This window comes from Hypanus sabinus, chromosome 29, assembly GCF_030144855.1.
Source record: "Hypanus sabinus isolate sHypSab1 chromosome 29, sHypSab1.hap1, whole genome shotgun sequence".
Classification (NCBI taxonomy): domain Eukaryota; kingdom Metazoa; phylum Chordata; class Chondrichthyes; order Myliobatiformes; family Dasyatidae; genus Hypanus; species Hypanus sabinus.
Genome location: NC_082734.1, coordinates 15,522,161 through 15,546,446, shown reverse-complemented (window position 1 = coordinate 15,546,446; position 24,286 = coordinate 15,522,161). Strand labels below are relative to the sequence as shown.

The window sequence follows — 24,286 nt, the reverse complement described above, 5'->3', positions numbered from 1 at the left end:
ACATGAAAGCCCCTGAAACCAAACTAGAGATTGGCGAATATGAGGAGGCATAATTTAAAGTGACTGGGGGTAAGTATAGAGGGGATGTCAAAAATAAGGGTTTATTTTTAACACAGAGAGTGGAAGGTGCATGGAACACAGTGCCAGAAGTGATGGTAGAGGCAGATACATTATAGACATTTGAGAGACTCTTAGACACATGTATGATAGAAAAATGGATTGCTTTGCAGGGGGTTGGGATTAGGCTGATCTTAGAGAAGGTTAAAGGACTGGCAAGACATTGTGGGCTAAAGGGCCTGTGCTGTGCTGTAATGGTCTATGAGTTGTGGAACATCCTCCTGAAATTCTGAAAGTAGCCAGGATCTTGGCTACAAATTACAAAAGGAGACAGAAAAGGCATGTAAAAAGGACAATGCTGCAATAATCATGGGGGGGTTTCAATATGCAGGTAGATTTGGAAAATCAGGTTGGTGCTGGATTCCAAGAGAGGGAATTTGTAGAATGCCTTTTCTATGAGATGACTTTTTATAGCTGCTTGTGATTGAGCCTACCAGGGAAACGGCAATTCTGGATTGGTCATTATGTAATTGATTACATAATGACTTGATTAGTGAGCTTAAGCTTGACGAAGCTTCAGGAGACAAAGATCATAATATGATAGAATTCACCCTGCCACTGAGGTGCAGAAGCTAAAATTTGATGTATCTGTAAGGGGAATTACATAGAGAGAGGAGCTGGCTAAAGTTGATTGGAAGGGGACACTAGCAGGGATAATGGCAGAACAGCAATGGCTGGAGCTTACAGGGGAAGTTCAGAAGGCACAGGAAAGATACATCCCAAAGGTGAGGAAGTAGTCTGAAGGGAGGATGAGGCTTCTATGGCTGACAAGTGAAGTCAAAGACAGCATAAAAGCTAAAGAGAGTGTTATGGTCTGGTCTGTGAAATCCACATTCCAGTTCAAGGTCTGGTCCGTGTACCGGGTCTTCTGGCTGTCCCTCGTTTCAGTTGGGCTTAATCATAGGCACCTGATTCTCATTTTGGGGCTGGGAATATAAGTGGCCCTGGGATTGAGTGTGGGGTCTGTTTGTCTTGCCAGTATCCCCTTGGAGCAACCCGCTGGTGGAAGTCTAGAGCAGCCATTTGTGATCTCTAGGCCTGGTTGAAGGACCACCGCTTCATGGAGCCTCATTGTCTCTAGTCGGAGCAGTCATCGGGGTATGGATTTGGCTGTTTATGTAGCCAGCCATGGTTGCTGACCGCCCAAGACTTGGAGCCACCCCAGATTGAGCTCCCTTCCTGCCCTCGCCTCCGTGGGGTAAGTCAGGCTGTCCTTGTTGTTACCGTACAGTGGGATCTGTCCCTTTCTCTCCTTGCCGCCATTGGCTAGGCCAGGCTGTCTTTGCCATTACCCTGAGGCAGGACTGTTCTCTTCCCTTCACCATCTGAATTCCTGACAGTTTTCTCGATGGTTTACCTCAGCAGTCATCCTGGCCCAGTGTCCAAGGAAGGTGCCCGGCCCTGTGCTCTAGTAGGAGTAGTTCGTCCTGCCCAGGAAAGTCTCAAAGAACCCAAGCTCCTCGAAGAACCCAAGCCTTGTCATGTCCTCGCCTAGTTCCAGGGTCCGAGCCCGAGTCAAGACCTAGGTTCTGGGTCCTTGTCCAGTCTCTGGCTCGGAGTCCAATCCCAGGCTCCTAGTTCCCAGTTCCCCGTCCTGGTCTCGCTTTCCTAGCCCAAGTCTGTGTCCAGTCCCAGCTCCTGGTCTGTGTCCAGTCCCGTCCCTAACTCTAGTCCAGTGCCATTCCCAGTACTTCAGTGACTGTGTCTTGCGTTTGGGTCCATTCCCATTGCCCCCTGTATGACAGAGAGGGCAGAACTAGAACAAAAATTAGTGAGAAGGTAGAGATTGGGAAGCTAATGAAAATCAACAGAAGGCAACTCAAAAAGCCATTGAGATCGAAAAGATGAAATATGAAGGTATGCTAGTCAACAATATAAAAGAGGATATTAAAAGGTTTTCCAGATATATTAAGAGTAAAAGAGGGGTGAGAGTGGTTATCGGACCACTGAAAAATGACACCAGAGAGGTAGTAATGGAGGCAAAGATATAGCAGATGAACTGAATAAGTCGTTTGCGTCAGTCTTCACTTTGGAAGACAATAGCAGAATGCCAGAATGTGAGAGGGTCAAGTGACAGTAGTGAGTGTCATTGCTAAGGAGAAGCTGCTTGGGAAGCTGAAAGGTCTGAAGATAGATAAGTCACCTGAGCCAGATAGAACCCAGGTTCTGTAAGTGGTAGCTGTAGAGATCATGGAGTCTTTAAAATGATCCTTCAAGCACCATTAAATTCTAGAATGGTTCCTGAAGACTTGAAAATAGCAAATATTATTCCACACTACAAGGAAGGAGGGAGGCAGAAGAAAGGAAATTATAGGCCAGTTAGCCTGACTTCAGTGGTTGGAAAGATGTTGGAGTCTACCAGTAAAGATGAGGTGTCAGATTACTTGGAGGCACATGATAGAATGGGTCAAAGTCAGCATGGCTTTCTAAAGGGGATACCTTGCCTGACAAATTTGTCAGAAGTCTTCGAAGAAATAACAGGCGAAGGAGAGTCAGTGGATGTTAGTTAATTGGATTTTCAGATGACCTTTAACAAGCTGCTGCACATGAGGCTGCTTAACAAGATATTACAGGAAAGGTACTAGCATGAACAGATTGGCTGACTGGCAGGAGGCAATGAGTGGGAATAAGGAGAGCCGTTTCTGGTTGACTGCTGGTGACTAGTGGTGTGCCACAGGGGTTGGTGTTGGGACCACTTCCTTTTGCATTATCTATCAATGATTTGGGTGATGGAATTGATGGCTATGTGGATGATGTGAAGGTAGGTGGAGGGGCAGGAAATGTTGAGGAAACAGAAGGAGCTGGATAGATTGAGGGAATGGTCAGAAGTAAATGGAATATAGTGTTGTGAAGCGTATGGTCATGCACTTTGGTAAAATAAAAATATAGACTATTTTCTAAATGGGAAGAAAATTCAAAACTCAGAGGTACAAAGGGACTTGGGAATCCCCATTCAGGATTCCCTAAAGGTTAACTTGTAAGTTGAGTCCATGTTACGTAAAGTAAATGCAATGTTAGCATTCATTTTGGGAGAACTAAAATACAATAGTAAGGATATAATGCAGAGGCTCTACAAGGGATTGGCCAGACCAGACGGAGTACTGTGAGCGGTTTTGGGCCCCTTATCAAAGAACGGATGTGCTGACATTGGAGACGATCCAGAAGAGGTTCAGGAGAATGATCCCAGGAATGAAAGCGTTAACCTATGAGGAGCATTTAATGGTTCTGGGCCTGTACTCACGAGAGTTTAGAATGGGGGGGGGGGGAGAACCTCACTGTAGAGTATTGAATATTGAAAGACATAGATAGAGTGGGATGTGGAAAGGATGTTTCCTATAGTGGGGGAATCTTGGACTGGAGGGCACAGCCTCTGAGTTGAGTTACGTCCATTTAGATCAGAGTTGAGGAAATATTTCTTTTGACAGAAGGTGGTGAATCTGTTGCAGACAACTGTGCAGGCTAAGACAATGTGTAAATTTAAGGCAGTGTTCGGTATTTTCTTGATTAATCAGGACGTCAAAGATTACAGGGAGAAGGCAGGGGAATGGGGGTTGAGAGGGATGATAAATCAGCTGTGATGGAATGGCAGTGCAGACTCAATGGGCTGAATAGCCTAATTCTGCTTCTGTGCCTTATGGTCTAATTCAGCAGTCCACAGCAGTTCATCTCCATCTCTATGACCCTAACCAATGGATGTACAATGAACCAATCTCAGTGAAGACCGGTGCAAACAGAACTTCTTGCTACAATCTTGGCCTCACCTCCAACACACATTCCTTTCAGCACAACCAGTGAAAAACTGTTCACTACACACCAGAACAAAGATCACTCAAGCTTTAAAGATATAGAATTTTTTTAGTTTTATATGTCACAAATGATAGCTTCTTTCCCTCGGCCATCAGATTTCTAAATGGACATTGAACCCATGAACACTACCTCACTACTTTTTTTATTTCTGTTTTTGCACCACTTATTTTAACTAATTGATATGCATATATATTACTGTAATTCGGTTTTGTTCTATTATTATGTATTGCATTGTACTGCTGCCACAAAGTTAACAAATTTCACGACCCTGCGGGTGATATTGAACCTAATTCTGATATTGTAACATACAATGAAATGTGTTGTTTGCGTCACATTAAATCAGCGAGGGTTGTACTAGGGGCCAGCTTGCAAGTGTTGCCTTGCTTCCGACGTCAACTTAGCACGTCCAGACCTTTCCTATCCCAACCTGCATGCTTTTGGGATGGGAGAGGAAACCAGAGAAATTGACAAAACCCACACGGTCACGAAGAGCGAGTACAAAGTCCTCCAAGACCACGGTGGGAATCGAACTCTGATCTTACAGCTAGCGCTGTAATAGTGTTAAGCTAACCACCGAGCTACCAACTGCGGTGGCTGAGCCGCGCTTCTCATTTTGGTCCGTGCCTGGGGGCCGTAATCCAAGTCACCACCAACACTTTCACTGAAGTGTTCAAGATCCAGGTCCTCAACCAATCTGACCCTACTGCCCCACACAGAACCCCTTACAAAACTACGGTTTGTGGCAAGATCCTCCTAAACTTCTTGTTCCTTGGCAGTCACTGTTTGACAAAGGTCTATTATTGTCACATGTACTGAGATACAGAGGAAAACTTTGTTTTGCATGCCAGCCAAACGGATCACTCCAAACAGAAGTACATCAAGGTGGTACCAAAAGAAAAAATAATAAGCGAATGCAGGATATAATCTTAGAGTTGCAGAGAAAGTGCTGAGGAGGTAGACAATAAGAATCAAGGGTCATGATGAGGTAGATTGGGAAATCAAGAGTTCAGAGTGCGAATCATTTTCATTATCACTGGCATTTGTTGTGAAATTTATGGTTTATAGTGCAAGACATAAGATTACTGTAAGATTCAATAACAAATATGTAATAGAAAAAAAAGAGCGAAATAGAGAGGTTCGCGGTTTCATGGACCAGTCAGAAATCTGATGGCGGAGGGGAAGAACTGTTCCTAAAAAAGCTGAGTGTGATTCTCCATGCTCCTGTATCTCCTCCCTGATGATAGTAATGAGAAGAGTGTGTGCCCCAGATGGCGAGGGTTCTTAATGATGGACACTGCCTTTCAAAGATGTGCTTGTCAATGGGGAAGGTTTTGCCCATGACAGAGAGCATTAGAACTTCCATACTATGCAAGGATGTAACTTGTCATAATGCTCTCCAAAGTTCACCTGTATTGTTTATCATACAAGAGGTCTGTTCTGGAGGGCAGAATCTGTCCTTGGGATCAGAAGATTGCCAGATCTGGAAGCAGACTTAAGCAAATGTTGTTATTAATTCTTAAAGTCATAGAACTGAGATTTAAAAGAACCACTACAACAGATGTCATGAATTGATATGCTAAGAGCAGCTAGCAAGGCATTACTACACTCCAGTACCATGCAGTGAAGTTTGCCTCTGCCTTCAGGTCAACTTGTGTCATTGGTGGTGAAGGCAAGTTTTGGCATGCTGGCCTCCAGTCAGGGGCACTGAGTTTAGAAGTTGGGATGTTATATTGCAGATGTACAGCATGCTGGTGAAACCATACTTGGAGTATTATGTTCAGTTTTGGTTGGTCTGCTGGAAAGAGGGCAGAAGAGATCTACAAGGATGCTGTCAGGACTCAAAGGACTGAGTTATTGAGAGAGGTTGAGCGGGTTAGGACTTAGAGTGTAGGAGAATAAGGTACTTAAAATCCTCGGGGTATAGTTAATGTGCAGTCTTTATCCAAGGGTTGAGGAATCAAGAACTAGAGGGCATAACTTTAAGGGGCGAGGGGAAAGGTTTAACAGAAACCTGAGGAGCAATTCATTTTCACCCAGAGAGATGTTTCCATTTGGAATGAACTACCAGAGGAAGAGGCAAATGCAGGTACTTTATCAACACTTGAAAGGTAACTGGACACATGCATTGTTAGAAAAGGTTTACAGTAGAGGTTCTCATCCTGTGGTCCATGGATCCCTTGGTTAATGGCAGGAGTCCATGGCATAAAAAAGGTTGGGAACCCATGGCTTAGAGGGATATGGGCCAAATGCAGGCAAATGGGATTAGCTTAGTTAAGGATCTTGGTTAGCATGAGCCAGTTGTGCCACAGGTCCTGTTTCTACACTGTATGATTCTGTGAATTGGATTGACTTTACTATTTACATCCTTCATATAAATCATTAAAAATCTTTGTTACATCTCCATAAATGTGCAATTACGGTAAAATATAATAAATAGCATATACGACAGGACAGTCAATGTAACAGAAATACAATTGTGTCAGCATGGATTAATCAGTCTGATGGCCTGGTGGAAGAAGTTGTCCCGGAGCCTGTTGATCCTGGCTTTTATGCTGCTTCTACACCTGTCTTATAGTCTTTTGGTCTTATGAAAATGTCTCCCCGAGGATGTCTATCGGGAATTCTTCTGATAATCCACAGCTCCCTTGCTACTCTGAGGGAGTGGGAACCATTGCAGCCGCGGGAACACCAAAGGTGACACGAGTGGAGTCAATGCTGCCAGTGATGGTGGGAAGGAAGACCCTCAGATCCCGCCTGCTCCTCAGTGAACGCAAAGTCAGGATCAGGATTCCTGTCACTGGCACATGTCATGAGTGACCTGGGTGGTCGCTCCAGTACCCCAGTGAGTGGCAGACCGGGAAACACATGAAGTTGCTGGGGAAGAACTCGAGGCAAGGAAATGGGGGGTCACCGTGGTCTTGGCCTCCACTGAGAAAGCGAGCACAGCCAAGGCTTTCACGAAACATCGCGTATCTCTGTGGAAGACCCAAGCCAGTGAATACTTTGCTCATCAGCGAGGTCCCGCTGGGAGGACGGTGACTCTGTGAGCGGGGAGGCTCTTTACCGTTGGAGCAACACACAAGGAGCCGGAGGAACTCAGCGGGGCAGGCAGCCACCATGGAGGGAAATAGAAGACAGCCAATGTTTCAGACCAAGACCCTTCAGCTGGACTTCCCTGACGCACTGAGCGTCTCCAGCGCCGCGTTTCTCGCTCCAGATCCCAGCGTCTGCAGTCTCGTGAGGTACTTGCCTTTGCCTCTCCACCCCCAGATCCCGGATCCCTCTGCCCAGCCGACAGTAATGGAGAGGTGTCGGTGAGCACACTGACTGAGGTCAGTGGGGTAGAACCAGACCCTTTGTCCCATCCAGCCCACCTGGTTACAGCATTCCGGCATAAGTTCCATTTCATCCCGATCAACACCTCCCAGATTCTACTACGCTTCCGTCAATTTACAGTGGCCAATTAATGCACCTGCGTGCAAGCCTTTGGGATGGGGGCAGTAACTGGAGCCAGAGGATCACAGGTAGAGTATGCAAACTCCACATTGACAGCGGCAGCTGCAGCAGCTCTCCCAGATGTGCCTCCCGGGGGTCTGCACTGACAGACCTCTTGACTATCTGCCAGAAACGGGTCCCGTACCAAAATCTAAAATGTATTTGGCCAGGTACATGGACTGGAAAGGTTTAGAGGGATATGGGCCAAACATGGGGGGGGGGGGGGGGGAAGACGTGAGCATCTGGGGTTAGCAGGCATCAAGCTGGGCTGAAGGGCCGTTTCTGTGCTGCGATGTCTATGACATCACTCCTGAGGCACATACCAAGATGTCAACTGACGGGCAGCAGGGATGTCCAGTTTCCCAACCAACACGCAATTACTTGGGATTTTCAAATAACGTGTGTGTGGGGGGGGGGGGAGGGTTGAGGGGAGAAAATTGTCTGTTCGTTGGGCACTGACCTGTAATTAATTCCGATGAAGGGCCTCAACCCAAAATATTTCCCTCCAGATTTACTGCCGGACCTGCCGCTGTTTTACAGATTGCTGCAGATTTCCAGCATCTACGGTCTTCCTTGCGTAATTGGTTTTTTATTATCATGTGTGCCGAGATACAGTTTAAAAACTTAGGTTTACATGCCATCCAGACATATTCTACACAAAGGTACAGCGAGGTGGTACAAAGGGTTAAAGATAAACCTAAGTGTTACAGTTACAAAGTGCAGTGCAGATTGACAAATAAAGCGCATCGGTTGAGATTAGGTAGATTGAGAGATCAAGAGTTTTCGGTGTTAAAGGATTGTGATTCAACTGGAGGCAGGACCGCACTAATGTGATCTATCTCTGCAGACTCGGGGGGTCCCAGGTCAGATTTGGGTGCCCGCCCCGCCTAAGGCGTGTGGCATGCTGGGATTTGTAGTCCTCGCTGGGCGGACAAAGTCCGGGAGTGAGAGTTACTACAGTTCCCAGGGCACTTTGCGCGGGAGGCTCGCCCCCCCCCCCCCCCCCCCCCCCCCCCGCCCCGGTGCTTTGAAGTCGCTTCACTGGAACGGGGAGCTGGGTTGCTCTCGCTTCTCAATCGCAGCAAAAAAAAGGGGAGGGGGCAAACATTCAGGAAGGGAGGGAGAGCCAGGAATTACTGCAAGAACTATTCATCCGAACGCTGCAAGTGTCTGCAAATTGCAAAATCCAATGCAGTCCCAGCCAATTTTACATCCTAAGAGCCCGGGAGACCAATCCTGTACTGGTTTCCTAGGGGGATTAAACTGTTCCACATTTCCTCTCCTTTCCCCATCGCTCTGCAGATAATTTTTCACTTTCCAATCGTGGCTTCTGGACTGTCCTGCATTCGACAAGTGTTAAACTCCCTTGCGGACATTTAACGAGACCTGACTTCTATATAAATCAAGGAATGAAACGCAATAGTACAGTGTTACTCAACTTTAATCGACACCACGCAACCTTCCTCAATGGATGTTTGACTCACCGCAACCTCAAGGGAAGACGAGCCAATAGGAATGCGTTGGGTCGTCTAAGAGCGGCTGCCATTGGACGTGCGAGCAGATACGGTCCATTCAACCTGAGGGTGTGACTGCTTAAATAGAACAGACGGCGGCGAGAGCAATGTCAAAGAAAGAGGGATAAATAGAAAGAAAAACGCAGCGAGAACAGATTGAAATGTGAGGAGAGACGAAATGGAAAGTAAAGTTAAAGGTGGAAAATTAACGAGGCCAGCAGTAAGAAAGTTACCGTAAGAGGGATTGACAGAATGGACAAGATGCGGGGGGGGGGGGGGGGGTGGAGACCGGGGCGAGAGGGGCAGAGAAGAGGAACAAGGCATAGATTGAAGACAGCACCCGGTGGGGGGGGCAAAAATTGCAAATCTGGAGAGTTGAGAAAGAAGGCAGAGAGAGAGAGTGTGTGGAGGAAGAGAACACAGAAAGAATTGGGTAAGAGGGTGGATAGAGAGACAGACTGGAAAAGAGAGCAAAGAGAGCGGGGAGAACGGCCAGGAGAGTGAAGTACTAGAAGACAGAGCGATAGGTCGGAGGATGAGGGCAGAAAGACAGGAGGAACTGGGCAGAGTGTGGAGAAAGGGCACAAAAGCACAGGGAGAGAGGAAGAGAGAGAGATGGTAGATCGAGGGTCCCCAACCTTTTTGAACGTCACGGACCAATACTATTAAGCAAGGGCTCCATGGACCCCAGGTTGGAAAGCCCTGCAAGAAGGGGCCACAGAGTGAGATAATGAAGCAAAGAGGGAGGGAGGGAGAGACAGAAAGATAGTTAAGAGGGAAGATGGAGTGAAGAGTGTTGGGGAGGATAACGTCCATTTCTTTCTTCACGTCTCGCCTCTGACCCCACTATGAGTACAGGGAGAGAATGAGAGACGAGATGGAACCGGGGCAGGGATGTGCGTCACAGAAGACGGGGAAAGTTTGCGGGGTCGGGGGGGGGGGTAGAGGATGGGTAACGATATGAGAGAAAGGATCGGAAAGTCGCTTTCTAACAAAGGTCCAGCGATCGGAAACAAGGAGAATGAAAGGCGGCTGAAGTGATAAAGCCATCGATTTAACCGGAGGCAGGCGGACGGAAGGATGGAGCTGAATTAGTTGAGGGATGGATAAACCCCTTGTGTGGTAATCCCCTTGAGTTTAACCAGTTTTACCCCAAGGAAAGTTTTGACTTTGGAAGTGGCCCATTAGGCTTTGGTGTGGAGGATCTTCCCAGTATTTAAATAGTGCTGGATAGTGTACTGGTGCTCTAGGGCAAAAAACCCCAGGCTGAAATAATTTGACACAACGTGTGTTTGTTTAAAGCAAAGAACACAGTAGCGCCGCCCGTTTAAACCACGCATTTCAAACGGTCAGGAGGGAAGTGCATTATTTCCAAGTCAAATCTTCCTCTCTCCCGGTGACATCTGCAATCAGTTCCCGTCACAATAAAACAATTACAATACTTAACATTGGTAACTCGTACCGAAGGAGTTGCTTAATTTAAAGAGAGCAATAAACCTGGGTTTCCTGATTTTAAACTGTTAAAATAACAATCCAAGATGGCGATCGCGCTAATCTACAAGGAGATGCCTTTCCACTTTACAACTCTCCTCTCTTTATGCAAGACACTAGTGTCTGCTCAAGTGCAACACAACTCTGCATTTAACAAGTTGCCCCTGCTAAAATAAACTTAACCAAATAGCAATTGTTGGTCCCGGCCCGGGCGCTTCAACGCAGAGCCGACAGAGTAAACAACTTGCCATTCACTTCATTGCAAATCCCTGCTCGTTTAACCCCGTGCATTTATGTCGGGAAAGATGACAGTGTACAGTTAACCCGCTCCAAATTCGTCTCCTCTCGACTTGCTGACCCTCTCTGGAACTTTTAAATTAAGTTCTTTGCAATGCCGCCGGAGCTCTGGTGCTGAGCAACTCCGGGTTTGCAAAGAACGAAACGCATCTCACAGTTCAGCCGATTAATCCCTCCCTACGCATTATTTTTTAAAAAGAAATTAAAGTGTCCCCGGGGCTCCGACTTGCTGATAACGGGACTGTAAACAGGGACCAAGCACCGAAATCAAATTCCAACCCCTTCCAGCTTCTACCCCCAAACTTAGACCCCGTTGAAGACTTCAGCAGCATAAGACGAAGAGCTTTGAACCTTCGGTCAGCCCGGAGTGCAGGTTTACAAAACACAGTAACAGGGTCGCAAAGTCACCAACAAAGCATCCAGATATGTTCTTTAAACTTCAAAGCAGTCCCAAGCAGCACTCATTCCACACATTGCACGAGTTTGAAACTCGTTTAAAATTAATTGTAAATAAAATAGTGAAAGACGTCACGGAGTCAATGGCGGATCCCAGTGTGTTCCTGTGTTAGTTGACTAAATGTATCGCTTTATTACTGAGAGCCGAACCACGAAAGCGCCGCTCATCTCTGCTGTACACGTTGGGCAAGCATTATATTTTATTTTGCATTCGGCAGCGGATGCATCGGCCTTTGCGATTTCCAGATTTTTTAGCAGAAATCCCAATTTCTGCGTCCGCCCGCAGAGTCCTCGCGTCGTTTTCCACCGATTGCGTCCGGTCCGGGCGGCGCCGGCCGGCCCTGCCCGCGGCGAAGGCAAGAGGAAGGAGTGAGGTTGGCGGCGGGGCGGCCGGCGCGGCCGGGGGGCGCCGGGAAGTGGTCGGGATCGGCCGTTTTTGCAGGCGAAGAAACACAGATGGAAGCACAGCTCGCCATTTTTGCCTGCTCGGAGCTGCCAGCAGTTGCTGTTCTCAGTCAGGTCCGCGCTGAGCCTACTAATTCCCAGCGTCAGCGCAGAGGTGCTGAAAAGCACTTGAGAGCAGAGGCGTCCGGGCTGAGGTACCGTGGTACCAGTCTCCAGAAGTGCTGACAAAGCTCCCCTTTCGCTCTTGGCTTTTGAGGAAGCAGCTGCCCCATTCATCTTAAAGTGAACCAGCAAGAAGACTGAGAATGACGGAGAACTCAGCTCCAGTGGCGCCCAAAGGCAAGAGGTCCAAGACTGTCAAGAAGTCATTGGACCACCCCAAGTACACTGAGATGATCACAGCTGCCATCAAAGCTTTGAACAGCCGTGGTGGTGTCTCCAGGCAAGCCATCCAGGCCTACATCAAGAAAGAGTACAATGTTGGTGACAGCGCAGACATTCAGGTGAAACTGGGGCTGAAGAGGCTGCTGGAGAGCAGTGTCATCAAGCACATCAAGGGCATGGGGGCCTCTGGCTCCTTCCGGCTGGCCAAGGCGGACGAGCCCAAGAAGGCTGCCAAGAAGGTGGCCAAGACCATCAAGAAGAGCGCCTCGCCCAGAAAGGTGGCGGCGACCAAGAAGGCGGTGAAGGCTGCGCCGAAGGCGAAGAAGACCAAGGCCGGGAAGAAGAAGCCCAAGACGCCAAAGAAGAAGCCGACCGCGCCCAAAAAGACAAAGAAGATCAAGCCGGTCAAGGCCAAGGTGAAGAAAGCCCCAAAACGCAAGGCGCCCGCAAAAAAATCCAAGAAGTGACCACTGACCTGCCTGGCGATGGAGGACTGGCCTAGTTTTCTGTCTGAAATCCTCAGAAACTTTTGTGTACATACAGTTTTAAAAAAAATGTTTTTTGAATTTAGTAAGGAGACTTTTTATTTTGTCAGGAACTTATTGTGTCTTGCATTTTTAAAACAAACCAATGTGTATGCAGTAATCATGTGTTGGAGCTGGTGTTGGACTTTGGGATTGTGACAGGGGACTGTAAATGCTGTATGCTGCTGTGACTATCTTCGCTCCGGACTACCAGGTCTTGTGGCTAGTGCCCTGTCAACGAGCAGGCAGGATCTGTGCATGTGTGTAGCTTCTAATCCCAGAGGATAAATCCAGACGTTTGTTGAGAGAAGCCAGGCCCTACTAATAAACAATGCATTATAATTGCAGATTACAACTGTTAATTGTGTAGTTCAATAAGATCAACCTTTACTTCAAAATTACTTTGTTTTAGACTTTTAAAACTGAATGGAACTACTCTTTGTTTTCTAGAGAATTCTGCTGTGCTGTTTGTTCTGTCGCAGTGTTCATTAAGTTTTTAAAAGAGCTGAATTTTAACTGTTGGCCCTTATGGAGAGCCAGGGGTACTGATCTCCTTTTCCGTAGTGTAAGAGGCTTGCCCAGTGACACTTACCAGGTGAACAGCTGTAACTATTATAACTAAATCTGACAAAAGTAACAGCACTGGAAGGTGCTTTCCCAGTCTGGAGTTTAGTAGCTTGCAGCAGTAACAACTCCAAGCATCCCAGCATCCTCACTTAGACACAGTGCTGATTTCCTGGGGCGTACAGGATGTTTGAGTCGAGAGGCATTCAGTGTAGATGGAGGTATTTGCAGATGGCAGCAATCACACTTTTAACAAACTAGCAGGATCTAAAAGACCAGAATTTAAAAACAAATTAAACAATGCTCTCTAACTTGGCCAAAGAAAAAATAAAAGTTCCTGACCGAAAGGCACCCTTTTATAAAACAGCTCCAAAAAAAAAGTGATACATGCTGATTTTGTTATTTTTTACTAAACCGCTGTATTTTACTAATTGTTGGGATGCTCTCTACAAGCAGTTTGTATCTGTAATTAATGTATGTTTATTCTGATTAGCTATCTCTGGAGCTGTCTATGTTCAAAGCCATAATGGGACATTCCTACTTACGCAGTGAACTCCACTTTTAAGTTTTTAAATGTACATGATGTTTTTTATTAAGCAATTCTCTCTCCTAATTATTTTACGCCAGGGTGTTTTTTTTTTAAATCTGAATTCAGATGAAGATTTGAGTGTGGTCCACAGACTCAGAAATCACCACTGGAATTGGATGGCTCAAGACATTTATAGGTTCACCTGTTCCTTTGTATGTTTATAATGAATAAAAGCTACATTTTGATTTGGAAGTGGTCGCCTTTTTATCAACAGAGCTTGCTTACACCATTAGGTGGGAGTGGGGAGGGGTGGGGGTCTTCGAAACGACCTGGTTCGTGGGAGGGGGATGGTTTCAGTGGCCCCAATCACTTGCTCCCTACAACCCTTCTGGAATCTCCAGAAGTCCCTCTGGTGAAGGTTGAGGGTTTGAAACGATTTTACGAGGATTTGGGTTCGATTTTGTCATTTAAAAAAAAATTGGATAGGTATATGGAAAGGAATGGAGGGTTATGGGCTGAGTGCAGGTCGGTGGGACTAGGTGAGAGTAAGCATTTGGCACGGACTAGAAGGGCCGAGATGGCCTGTTTCCGTGCTGTAATTGTTAGATGGTTATATGATGCCATCTCCAGGATAAGCATCAATACAACTGCAGGCCATTTAGTGCTGGATCAACAGTCTGCTGGAGGAAAATCACGCTGATGCACCCAAAATATGGGTAATTCCTTCCCCACCACCCCTCCCCTACAACCGATGCAGCTTGATCCTCTGAATTCCCCCCAGCAACTTGATCCTTGCTCCAGATTTCCGCACCTATCGTCCCCTTGTGTCTGTTTAGTTCAGGTGCTTATATGCCACCCGAAAAGCTTAGCTGAGGCAGCATCACAGGCACATAGCGTCGGGTATACACGTTCATAAGAAAAGCTAACAAATTAAACATAAATCATGTAAAATTATTTAAGAAATTAAACAAAAATAGTGCAAAGCAGCCTGTTTGCCGTACCACGGTAGTGCTTCAGGTTGTGTAGGTTGGATGAAGGGAAGTACTTTTTCTTGAATGGAGGTGTGGACTTCTGCCTCCTACCTCCTGCCTGGTGGTGGCTGTGTCATTTCAGATCACTGGTAAGAAAGTAGCTGGCACTATGTTTGCAATAAGGCCATATCAATAAGAAATTTAAGTCACTTTCACTTCTAATATCCTAGTTAGGGTGAATTGACATCAGTTTACATAACATGTTTAAGATTAATGTACTTGTGGTGATGGTCAGGCATGGAGAAATGTGAAGTAATGAAGTTCTGGGCAGGATTCCAACTGGCTGTGAGTGGGCTGGGTTTAGACTTTATACCGGAATACATGGTGATACTGCGATTTCCTTTGGTACCCCCTTAGAAAAGAGTTCATGAAGGTCAAGTGTCCATCACTGGTCATGATCATTCACCATCAAATGCACAGAAGCTTTAAAGTAATGACAGAATGGGCAACATTGAGACGTGGACAACATTAAAAATATACCAATGCCAACACATACAAAACGCTGGAGGAACTCAGCAGGCCAGGCAACATCTATGGAACGGAGCAAGCAGTCAACGTTTTGAGTCGAGGCCCCCTTGGCCTGAAACGTTGACTCTTCACTCCTCTTCATTGATGCTATTTTTTTTTATGCATGATTTGTCCTCATTTTGGTGTTTGTCAGTCTTTGTCTGCATAATATTCTATTATAATTTGTTTTCCCCTGTACATATCTGCAAGAAAATGACTCTCATGGTAGTACATGGTGACATATAGATACTTTGATAATAAAATCACTTTGAAACTTTGATAGAATTAGGTGTGTGAACTAGTGATGGATTCGTGTACTCACCATCTGGTAAGAAGCTAGGATCTCGGAGTGACTAGAGAATTGTAGACGAGCAAGGACTTCACATTCAGAGGTGCTGCAAATGATTTTATCCCCATTTCCAGTTCACAGTTTGGACAGAACATCTCAGGAAATTAATGCAACACACAGTTACCAGGATATCAGGTCGACAGCTCCTTTCAGATACTTCTCAATCCACTGAGTTTCTCCTGCAGCTTCAAGTCAAGTCAAATGAAGTTTATTGTCATTTAACTATATACATGTTTATAACATATATAACCATATAATGTCTATAGAATTGAGACAACTTTTCTTTGAACCAGGGAGTAAAGCACATAACAGACACATAGCATATGATAACATACGATAAAATCTACCAATGAATCACACATAAATAACAAACTAAAGTGCATTAATATTAAATATTAACCCTATAACCATATAACAATTACAGCATGGAAACAGGCCATCTCGGCCCTTCTAGTCCATGCCGAACACTTACTCTCACCTAGTCCCACCAACCTGCACTCAGCCCATAACCCTCCATTCCTTTCCTGTCCATATACTTATGCAATTTTACTTTAAATGACAATATCGAACCTGCCTCTACTACTTCTACTGGAAGCTTGTTCCACATAGCTACCACTCTTTGAGTAAAGAAATTTCCCCTCGTGTTACCACTAAACTTCTGCCCCCTAACTCTTAACTCATGTCCTCTTGTTTGAATCTCCCCTACTCTTAATGGAAAAAGCCTATCCACGTCAACTCTATCTATTCCCCTCATAATTTTAAATACCTCTATCAAGTCCCCCTCAACCTTCTATGCTCCAAAGAATAAAGACCTAACTTGTTCAACCTTTTTCTGTAACTTAGCTGCTGAAACCCAGGTAACATTCTAGTAAATCTCCTCTGTGCTCTCTCTATTTTGTTGACATCTTTCCTGTAATTTGGTGACCAGAACTGTACACAATACTCCAAATTTGGCCTCACCAATGCCTTGTACAATTTTAACATTACATCCCAACTCCTATACTCAATGCTCTGATTTATAAAGGCCAGCATACTAAAAGCTTTCTTCACCACTCTATCCACATGAGATTCCACCTTCAGGGAACTATGCACCATTATTCCTAGATCACTCTGTTCTACAAATATTGAAAGGTACAGAACAGATTAATCAGTGATATTTCAAATATGATGCGGCCAGGAGTTCAGAAGCCTAATGGCCTGGGGGAAGACATTATTTCTCATTCTGACTGTTCTTGTTTTTATGTATCGGAGTCTCCTGCCTGGTGGTAGAAAGTCAAAGAGGATGCTGGATGGATGGATGGGATCCTTGATAACACTGAGGGCCCTGCATACATAGCACTCCTGTTAAAAGTCCCCAGTGGATAGTAGGGAGACCCCATGATCCTCTCGGCTGTTCTCACAGTCCTTTGTAGGGACTTCTGGCCCGATGCTCGACTGCTCCCATACCAGATGGACATGCAACTTACCAAAAGATGCTCTCAATGGTGCTCCTTGTAAAATGCGGTCAGGATGGTGTGGAGGTGGGGAGCTTTGCTTGCCTCAATCTTCTTAGAAAGTGGAGGCGCTGCTGTGCCCTCTTGGTCAGGGAGGTGATATTCAGGAATATTCAGATTCTAGCCTCTGCCGCCTCTTGTGTTTCCGGGTCAAAGGTTTGCTGCATGGACAAGATTTCTATTCCTTTGAAAGGTCGAAGAGCTATCTACTCCTAATGTTGAAGCAAGTGAAAGGTGGTTGCAGAGAAAACATTGAGTATGCCCTGGTGGGAGGGAGAAGGACAAGGCAGCCAGTTTTAGATCCAGGGTGTGGTCATTCAACTAGGAAACAGAACAGAAGCATTGGAAGCCTCAATAGCTGAGGCTGCAGCAGCAGAAAGGGAACACAGTTATTGTTTCAGGTCAATAAGGAGCTGACAGAACTGGAAAAAGTTCTGGAGGAAAGGGGTGAAGTTGTAGAGGAACTGAGGAGGGGTGGAGAGAGCTGGGGACTGGCTGGATTGAGTCTTGGTAAGGTTAGTAAACCCTCATCCGTCTCCTCATCTTGGGGCATAACTGGGGCATACATCTCCTTGAATCTGTGCCCCATGACTTGGCCAAAGTGAGGAAGGAACATTCTGTCTAGTCTGCACACAGACAGGAGGGGCACACTGCCACACTAACTATTAACCCATTCCGCCGCTCTGCCTCAGAATCCCCACAAGAGAAGGATCAAGTCTTCCCCGGGGGCGAGGGGCCACTGGAGAAGGAGAGACAGGAGAAGAGAGCAACATGAAGCTGCCAAAAGACATAAAAGGAGAAAACAATCTTGGAGGCTGGAAACGAGAGAAACGAGATGACTATTTGAAACTTGGATTTGAAGGTGCATGGGAAGATAGAAAATAGGAGCATGCTGTACTTGCGGCCCATCAGTGCTGTTCTGTTCAATATAATCAATGCTAGTCCTCCTGCTCAACAATGCCATGTCCACCCCCTCCCCATTATTTTGTGCTTATCAATCCCTCCACCATCTTATTAAGTGTTCAGTAGCGAATCCCACAACATCCATCTCCTCATCTCAATCCTAAATGTCTAATCCTGTAACCTATACTGAGACATTCCCCTCCCCCCCCCCCCGCCCCGTCATATATCTAGTTTGTCTTGCCCTGGAAGAGATTTGTGAGCTTCCATTAAATCCCTGAACTGTCCTGAGTATTAAATGCTTGATTTGATCTCCACCCCTGCCACGAGTGTGCTCAATCTCAGTCTATAAATTTACCACTGTTGCCGGCAGAATCTCAGATGATGACAGGGAGGCGCACACGACTGAGATAGATTAACTCGCTGATGTTGCAACAACAGCAAGATGAAGGAACTAACTGTGGACTTCAGGAAGGGGAAGTCAGAAGAACGTGCACCAGATCTCATTGAGAGGTCATTCCTGGGTGTCAAAGAGGATCCATCTTAGGTCCAACACTTTGAAGCAACCAAAAAGAGGACATGCCAGCGGCAATACTTCATTCAGAGTCTCGGAGGAGATTTGGTACGTCGCCAAAGCCTCTTGCAAGTTTTTACAGATGTATGGTGGAGAGCACTCTTGTGATTGCATCACTGCCTGGTGTAGAGGGTCCAAAGTGTAGTGTCGAAAGAGGCTGCAGAGTGGCAGCCCGCTCCATCATGAGCATGATGCTCCCCCACCAAAGAGGCTGTCTTCAAGAGGCAGTGCATCAAGACAGAGGTTTCCATTATTAAGGATCTTCAACCTCTGGGATATGCCCTCGTCTCACTATAAGACCATAAGATTTAGGAGCAGAAGCAGGCCATTCGGCCCATCGAGTCTGTTCCGCCATTCAATCATGGGCTGATCCACTTCATCCAGTCATCCCCACTCCCCTGCTTTCACCCCATACCCTTTGATGCCCTGGCTAATCAAGAACCTATCGATCTCTGCCTTAAATGCACCCAGTGATTCGGCCTCCATGGCCACTCCTGGCAACAAATTACACAGATTCACCACCCTCTGACTAAAGTATTTTCTCCGCATCTCTGTTCTAAAAGGATGTCCTTCAATCCTGAAGTTGTGCCCTCTTGTCCTAGACTCCCCTACCATGGGAAATAATTTTGCCATATCTAATATGTTCAGGCCTTTTAACATTTGGAATGTTTCTATGAGATCCCCTCATTCTCGTGAGCTCCAGGGAATACAGCCCAAGAGCTGCCAGACGTTTCTCATACGATAACCCTTTCATTCCTGGAATCATTTTCATGAATCTTCTCTGAACCCTCTCCAAAGTCAGTATATCCTTTCTAAAATAAGGAGCCCAAAACTGCACACAATACTCCGTGTGGTCTCATGAGTGCCTTATAGAGCCTCAACATCACATCCCTGCTCTTATATTCTATACCTCTAGATATGAATATTAACATTGCATTTGCCTTCTTCACAACCGACTCAACCTAGAGGTTAATCTTTGGGGTATCCTGCACAAGGACTCCCAAATGCCTTTGCATCTCTGCATTTTAAATGCTCTTCCCATCTAAATAATAGTCTGCCTGTTTAGTTCTTCCACCAAAGTGCATGACCATACACTTTCCAACATTGTATTTTATCTGCCACTTCTTTGCCCATTCCGCTAAACTATCTAAGTCTCTCTGCAAACTCTCTGTTTCCTCAACACTACCCACTCCTCCACCTATCTTTATATCATCAGCAAATTTAGCCACCAATTCCTTAATACAGTAGTCCAAATCACTGATATACATCGTAAAAATTAACGGTCCCAACACCAACCCCTGTGGAACTCCACTGGTAACCGGCAGCCAGCCAGAATAGAATTGCTTTATTCCCACTGTCTGTTTTCTGCCAACCAGCCAATGCTCCACCCACTCTAGTAATTCCATGGGCTCTTATCTTGCTAAGCAGCCTCATGTGTGGCACCTTGTCAAAGGCCTTCTGAAAATCCAAGTACACCACATCTACTGCATCTCCTTTGTCTACCCTGCTTGTAATTTCCTCAAAGAATTGCAGTAGGTTTGGCTTTGGCCTATCTTGTCATGTGCTTTCAGGTACTCCGTAATCTCATCCCTAACAATCTATTCCAACAATGTCCCAACCACTGATGTCAGGCTAACAGGTCTATAGTTTCCTTCATATTATCATCAGGGAGGAGTATAGTGCCAATAAAATGCAAGAAGAGAGCAAAATAGTGAGGTAGTATTCATGGGCTCATGGACTGCCTGGAATGTTCAGAAACCTGATGGCAGAGGGGAAGAAGCTGTTTCTAAATGTCGAGTGGATATCTGTTCCTAAACGTTGGAGTGGGATCCTTCAGTCTCCTGTACTTCCCTCCTGATGGTAGAAATGAGGAGAGGGCATGTCTGGATGGTGAGGGTCTTTAATTATGCATGCCACCTTCCTGGGACACCATCTTTTGAAGGGCCTTTGTGGTGCCCATGATGGAGTTGGCTGGGTCTGCAACCCTCTGCCATTTTTATCGATCCTGTGCAGAGGCAACCAGTCAGAAACTGGAGCAGTTTCAATCAAAAACCTTCCCTCTCCTACCTTTCTTATTCTGGTCTAGCTATCCTTCGTTCCCTCACCCACCCCACCACCTTCTTATTCTGGCATCTTCCCCCTTCCTTTCCAGTCCTGAAGAACGTTGACCGTTTGTTTATTTCCATGGATGCTGCCTGGCCTGTTGAGTTCCTCCAGCATTGTATGTGAGTGTGTGTGTTGCTTTGGATTCCCAGCATCTGCAGAATTTCCTGTGTTTAGAATCCTTCCCTGCTGAAGCATAAAAGGGTCATTATCACAGGTTACAAGAAATCATTCTACCCCTGTACATTCTTTCTGTCTGCACACTCCACCCACAGTAACGTGATCACTCCGAATCTATTATTACAGAGTGACAGAGCAACAAGTGGCCTCGATAATCACTGATTTAATTGTGCGTTAGCCATGCTGTTACTGGGAAACACCACAGGTCCTTTGTTAAGACAGTGAGTGTTTATCACGGATTTTGTTCCTTGCCTTGCTGTTGTTATTACCAGGAGATGTCAAGTTACACAGAAGAGTGAAATATTGGTACTTTCCACCCCTAACATTCCTTCTCAATCAGACATTTCCAAACCTGGATTATACACGACTATAGAAACATCCAGGTACAAGGAGTGTGGGCAGAGCTTGAGAGAGAGCTTGAGAGAGAGCTTGAGAGAGAGAGAGAGAGAGAGAGAGAGAGCTTGAGAGAGAGAGAGAGAGAGAGAGAGAGCTTGAGAGAGAGAGAGAGAGAGAGAGAGAGAGAGAGCTTGAGAGAGAGAGCTTGAGAGAGAGAGAGAGAGAGAGAGAGAGAGCTTGAGAGAGAGAGAGAGAGAGAGAGAGAGAGAGAGAGAGAGAGAGAGAGAGAGAGAGAGAGAGAGAGAGAGAGAGAGAGAGATAGAGATAGATATCAAAGTAGGGGATTTTAACTTTCCTGATGTAGGCTGCTACACGATGTTGGTGGGCCTGCATTTGGATGTTGTGTTCACTTTTGGTCACTGTGCTACAGGAAAGGTGCCATTAAGGAAAAAGTGCAGAGATTTACAAGGATACTGCTGGGACTCAAAGGACTGATTATGGAGAGAGGTTCAGTAGTTTGGAAACTGTTTCCATTGTAAGGTAGGAGACTGAGGTACATGGACAGTAAAGGTTTAGAAGGACGTCTCAATCGTACCAGTGGATCTAGTTCAGATGGGCATCTTGGTCAGCTGGGTCAACGGCCTGTTTCTGGGCTGTATAACCATGACTCGGAGTTGCCATCCCAAAAACTTCAGACAGAATTGTCAAACATAATTCCTCTTTCATAAGTAACACACACAAAATGCTGGAGGAACTCAGCAGGACAGGCAGCATCTATGGAAAAGAGCACAGTCAATGTTAAGTCCACTTCAACTCTGACCAGTAGTGTTTTGTTTGTTCTTTTTAAAATTTCAATATTGTTTTCCCTTAATAATAGATTCTAGAATTTTCCCTGCCTGTTAACTGTATTATATTTCTCCATTTTCTCTCTCCCTCCGTTCATAACTAGTGGAACTGAATTTGCAATGCTCCAATCAGTGGGAATAGTTTTAGAATGCATGGAATTTTGGAAGTTGGCAGTCCGTGCTTCGACTACCTCCACAGCCTCGCCCCCAAAATCCCTCGGAACCTGATCCAGATGATTTATCATATTTCTCCAAAAATATCGTTTCAACCATGCCAATTTTCTTCAACTCCCAGATCCATCATTCTTATGGAGGATTTTTGTCTTTAACCATGAAAATAATCACAAACTATTTGTTTAATGCAGGGGTTCCCAGCCCTTTTTTATGCCATGGAACCCTACCATTAAGCAAGGGGTCTTGTGGGCCCCAGTTGGGAACACCAGGTTTGATGTCTCTATTCCCCAATTTAGTGTCTCCTGGAAGAACAACAGTCTGCTGGAGGAACTCAGTGGGTCGAGCAGCATCTGTGGGGGAGAAAGAATTGTCAATGCTGTGGGCTGGGACATCGCACCAGCACTGAGAGAGGAGGAGAAAATCCCTGGTATGCAGAGGAGAGGGAGAGGTAGTTGACGGGCAGATGGATGCAGGTAGGGGAGGGGGGAATGGGTGGCTTTGGGAGGTGGAAGAGCAGCAGGAACACAAGGGCTAACAGTGATGGAATCTGATAAGTGAGGGGAGTAACAATGGGGGAGCATCAGGGAAGAGGTGAAAGGTAGATGATGGAACCAGATAATGGTGGGGGGGGGGGGGGGAGGAGGCAGCCTGGTTGGGTAGTGAGTGGATGGAGGGAAAATGAAAATGTGATGGGTGACTGGAGAGGTGGGTATGGGGAAGGGGACAAAAATGGCCTCAGGGGACAATGGTGGATTGGGAGGAGGGGAAGAGGGGTGCAGGGGAAACACAGGAGGTGAGGTTTGAAAAATTCACTGTTCATGCCATTGGGTTGTAGACTACCCAGGCGGAGTATGAGATGTTGCTCCTACAGATTGTGTTGCAGAAGGCCAAGATTTGGCAGCCAGTGTTGGAATGAGGACGAGAGTAAAAACTGGTCTGAGACAGGGAGCTTTGTGGCTGGAGTGCAGTCTCCCGGTCTGCGCATGGTCTCGGCAATGTAGAGGGGGCCACATCAGGTGATCCAAATGCAGAAGCTAAGTTTGTGGGGGGGGAGGGGGTGAGGCTGTGGAGATAGTCAAAGCATGGACTGCCAACTTCCAAAATTCCATGCGTTCTAAAACTATTCCCACTGATCAGAGCATTGCAAATGTAGTTTCACTACTTATGAAAGGAGGGAGCGAGAAAATGGAGAAATATAATTCAGTTAACAGGCAGGGAAAATTCTAGAATCTATTATTAAGGGGAAAACGATATTGAAGTTCACAAAACTGGTGCACATGAATCTTTACCTCACCTGGCTGCTTAGGTCCCTGGATGGTAGTGAGGGAGGAGGTGTAAGGGCAAGTCTTGCAGTCCCTGTGACTGCAAGAGAAAGTACCAGGGGTCAGACAAAGTCTTTGGGTGGGCCAAAGACTCGATGAAGGAGTGGTCCCTGTGGAAGGCAGGCAAGAGTGAGAGGGGTTGATGGTGGGATCTCATTGCATCTGCCAGAAATGAAGAAGGATAGGTGCTGGATACAGAGGCTAGGGAGGTGAATTCTGAAACTTGCACAGTTCGTCAGCATACTGCTTCATTTATACACCCTCACCTTTGATCCTCTCAGAGGATCTATCCTAGGCCCAGCAACATGAAGAAGACACACCGGTGATTATACCTCATTAGGATTCTGAGGAGATTTGGTCTGTCACCGAAGACTCCAGCAAATTTCTACAGACAGAGAGCATTCTGACTAGTTGCCACCTAGTATGGAGGCTCCAATGCACAGGATCAAAAGAAGCTGCAGGGGTTTGTAAACTCAGTTCAGCTCCATCACGGGCACTCGCCTCCCCACCACTGAGGACATCTTCAAAAGGCAGTGACTATCTGGTACATGCCCTCTTCTCATTACTACCATGAGCCTGAAGACACACACTCAATGTTTCAGGAACAGCTTCTTCCCCTCTGCCATCAGATTTCTGAGTGGACCATGAAACCATGAACACTATTCCTCATTTGCACTATCTGTTTTTTGTGACTTATAGTATTTTTTGGTCTTGCTGCCACAGAAAAACAATATTCACAACATGTGTTAATGACAATAAACCTGATTTTGATTTTCTCCTTGTTCCTGCTGCCCATTTTAATAAGATCACAACTGACTTTTGACTTCAGTGCTGCCTTCCCGCACCAAACCCTTAGCCTATCTGTCTATCCTAAGATCTATCCTAGGCC

The 24,286-nt window shown here is 46.0% G+C and overlaps 1 protein-coding gene across 1 annotated transcript; it reads left to right on the top strand.

The window, feature by feature from the left end:
- The first annotated feature begins 11,741 nt into the window (after positions 1-11,741).
- Positions 11,742-13,835, top strand: LOC132383041 (histone H1.0-like). The gene has a single exon (XM_059953751.1). The coding sequence runs from the start codon at positions 11,888-11,890 to the stop codon at positions 12,431-12,433; it is 546 nt and encodes a 181-aa protein (XP_059809734.1). The 5' UTR covers positions 11,742-11,887; the 3' UTR covers positions 12,434-13,835.
- Positions 13,836-24,286: the final 10,451 nt, after the last annotated feature.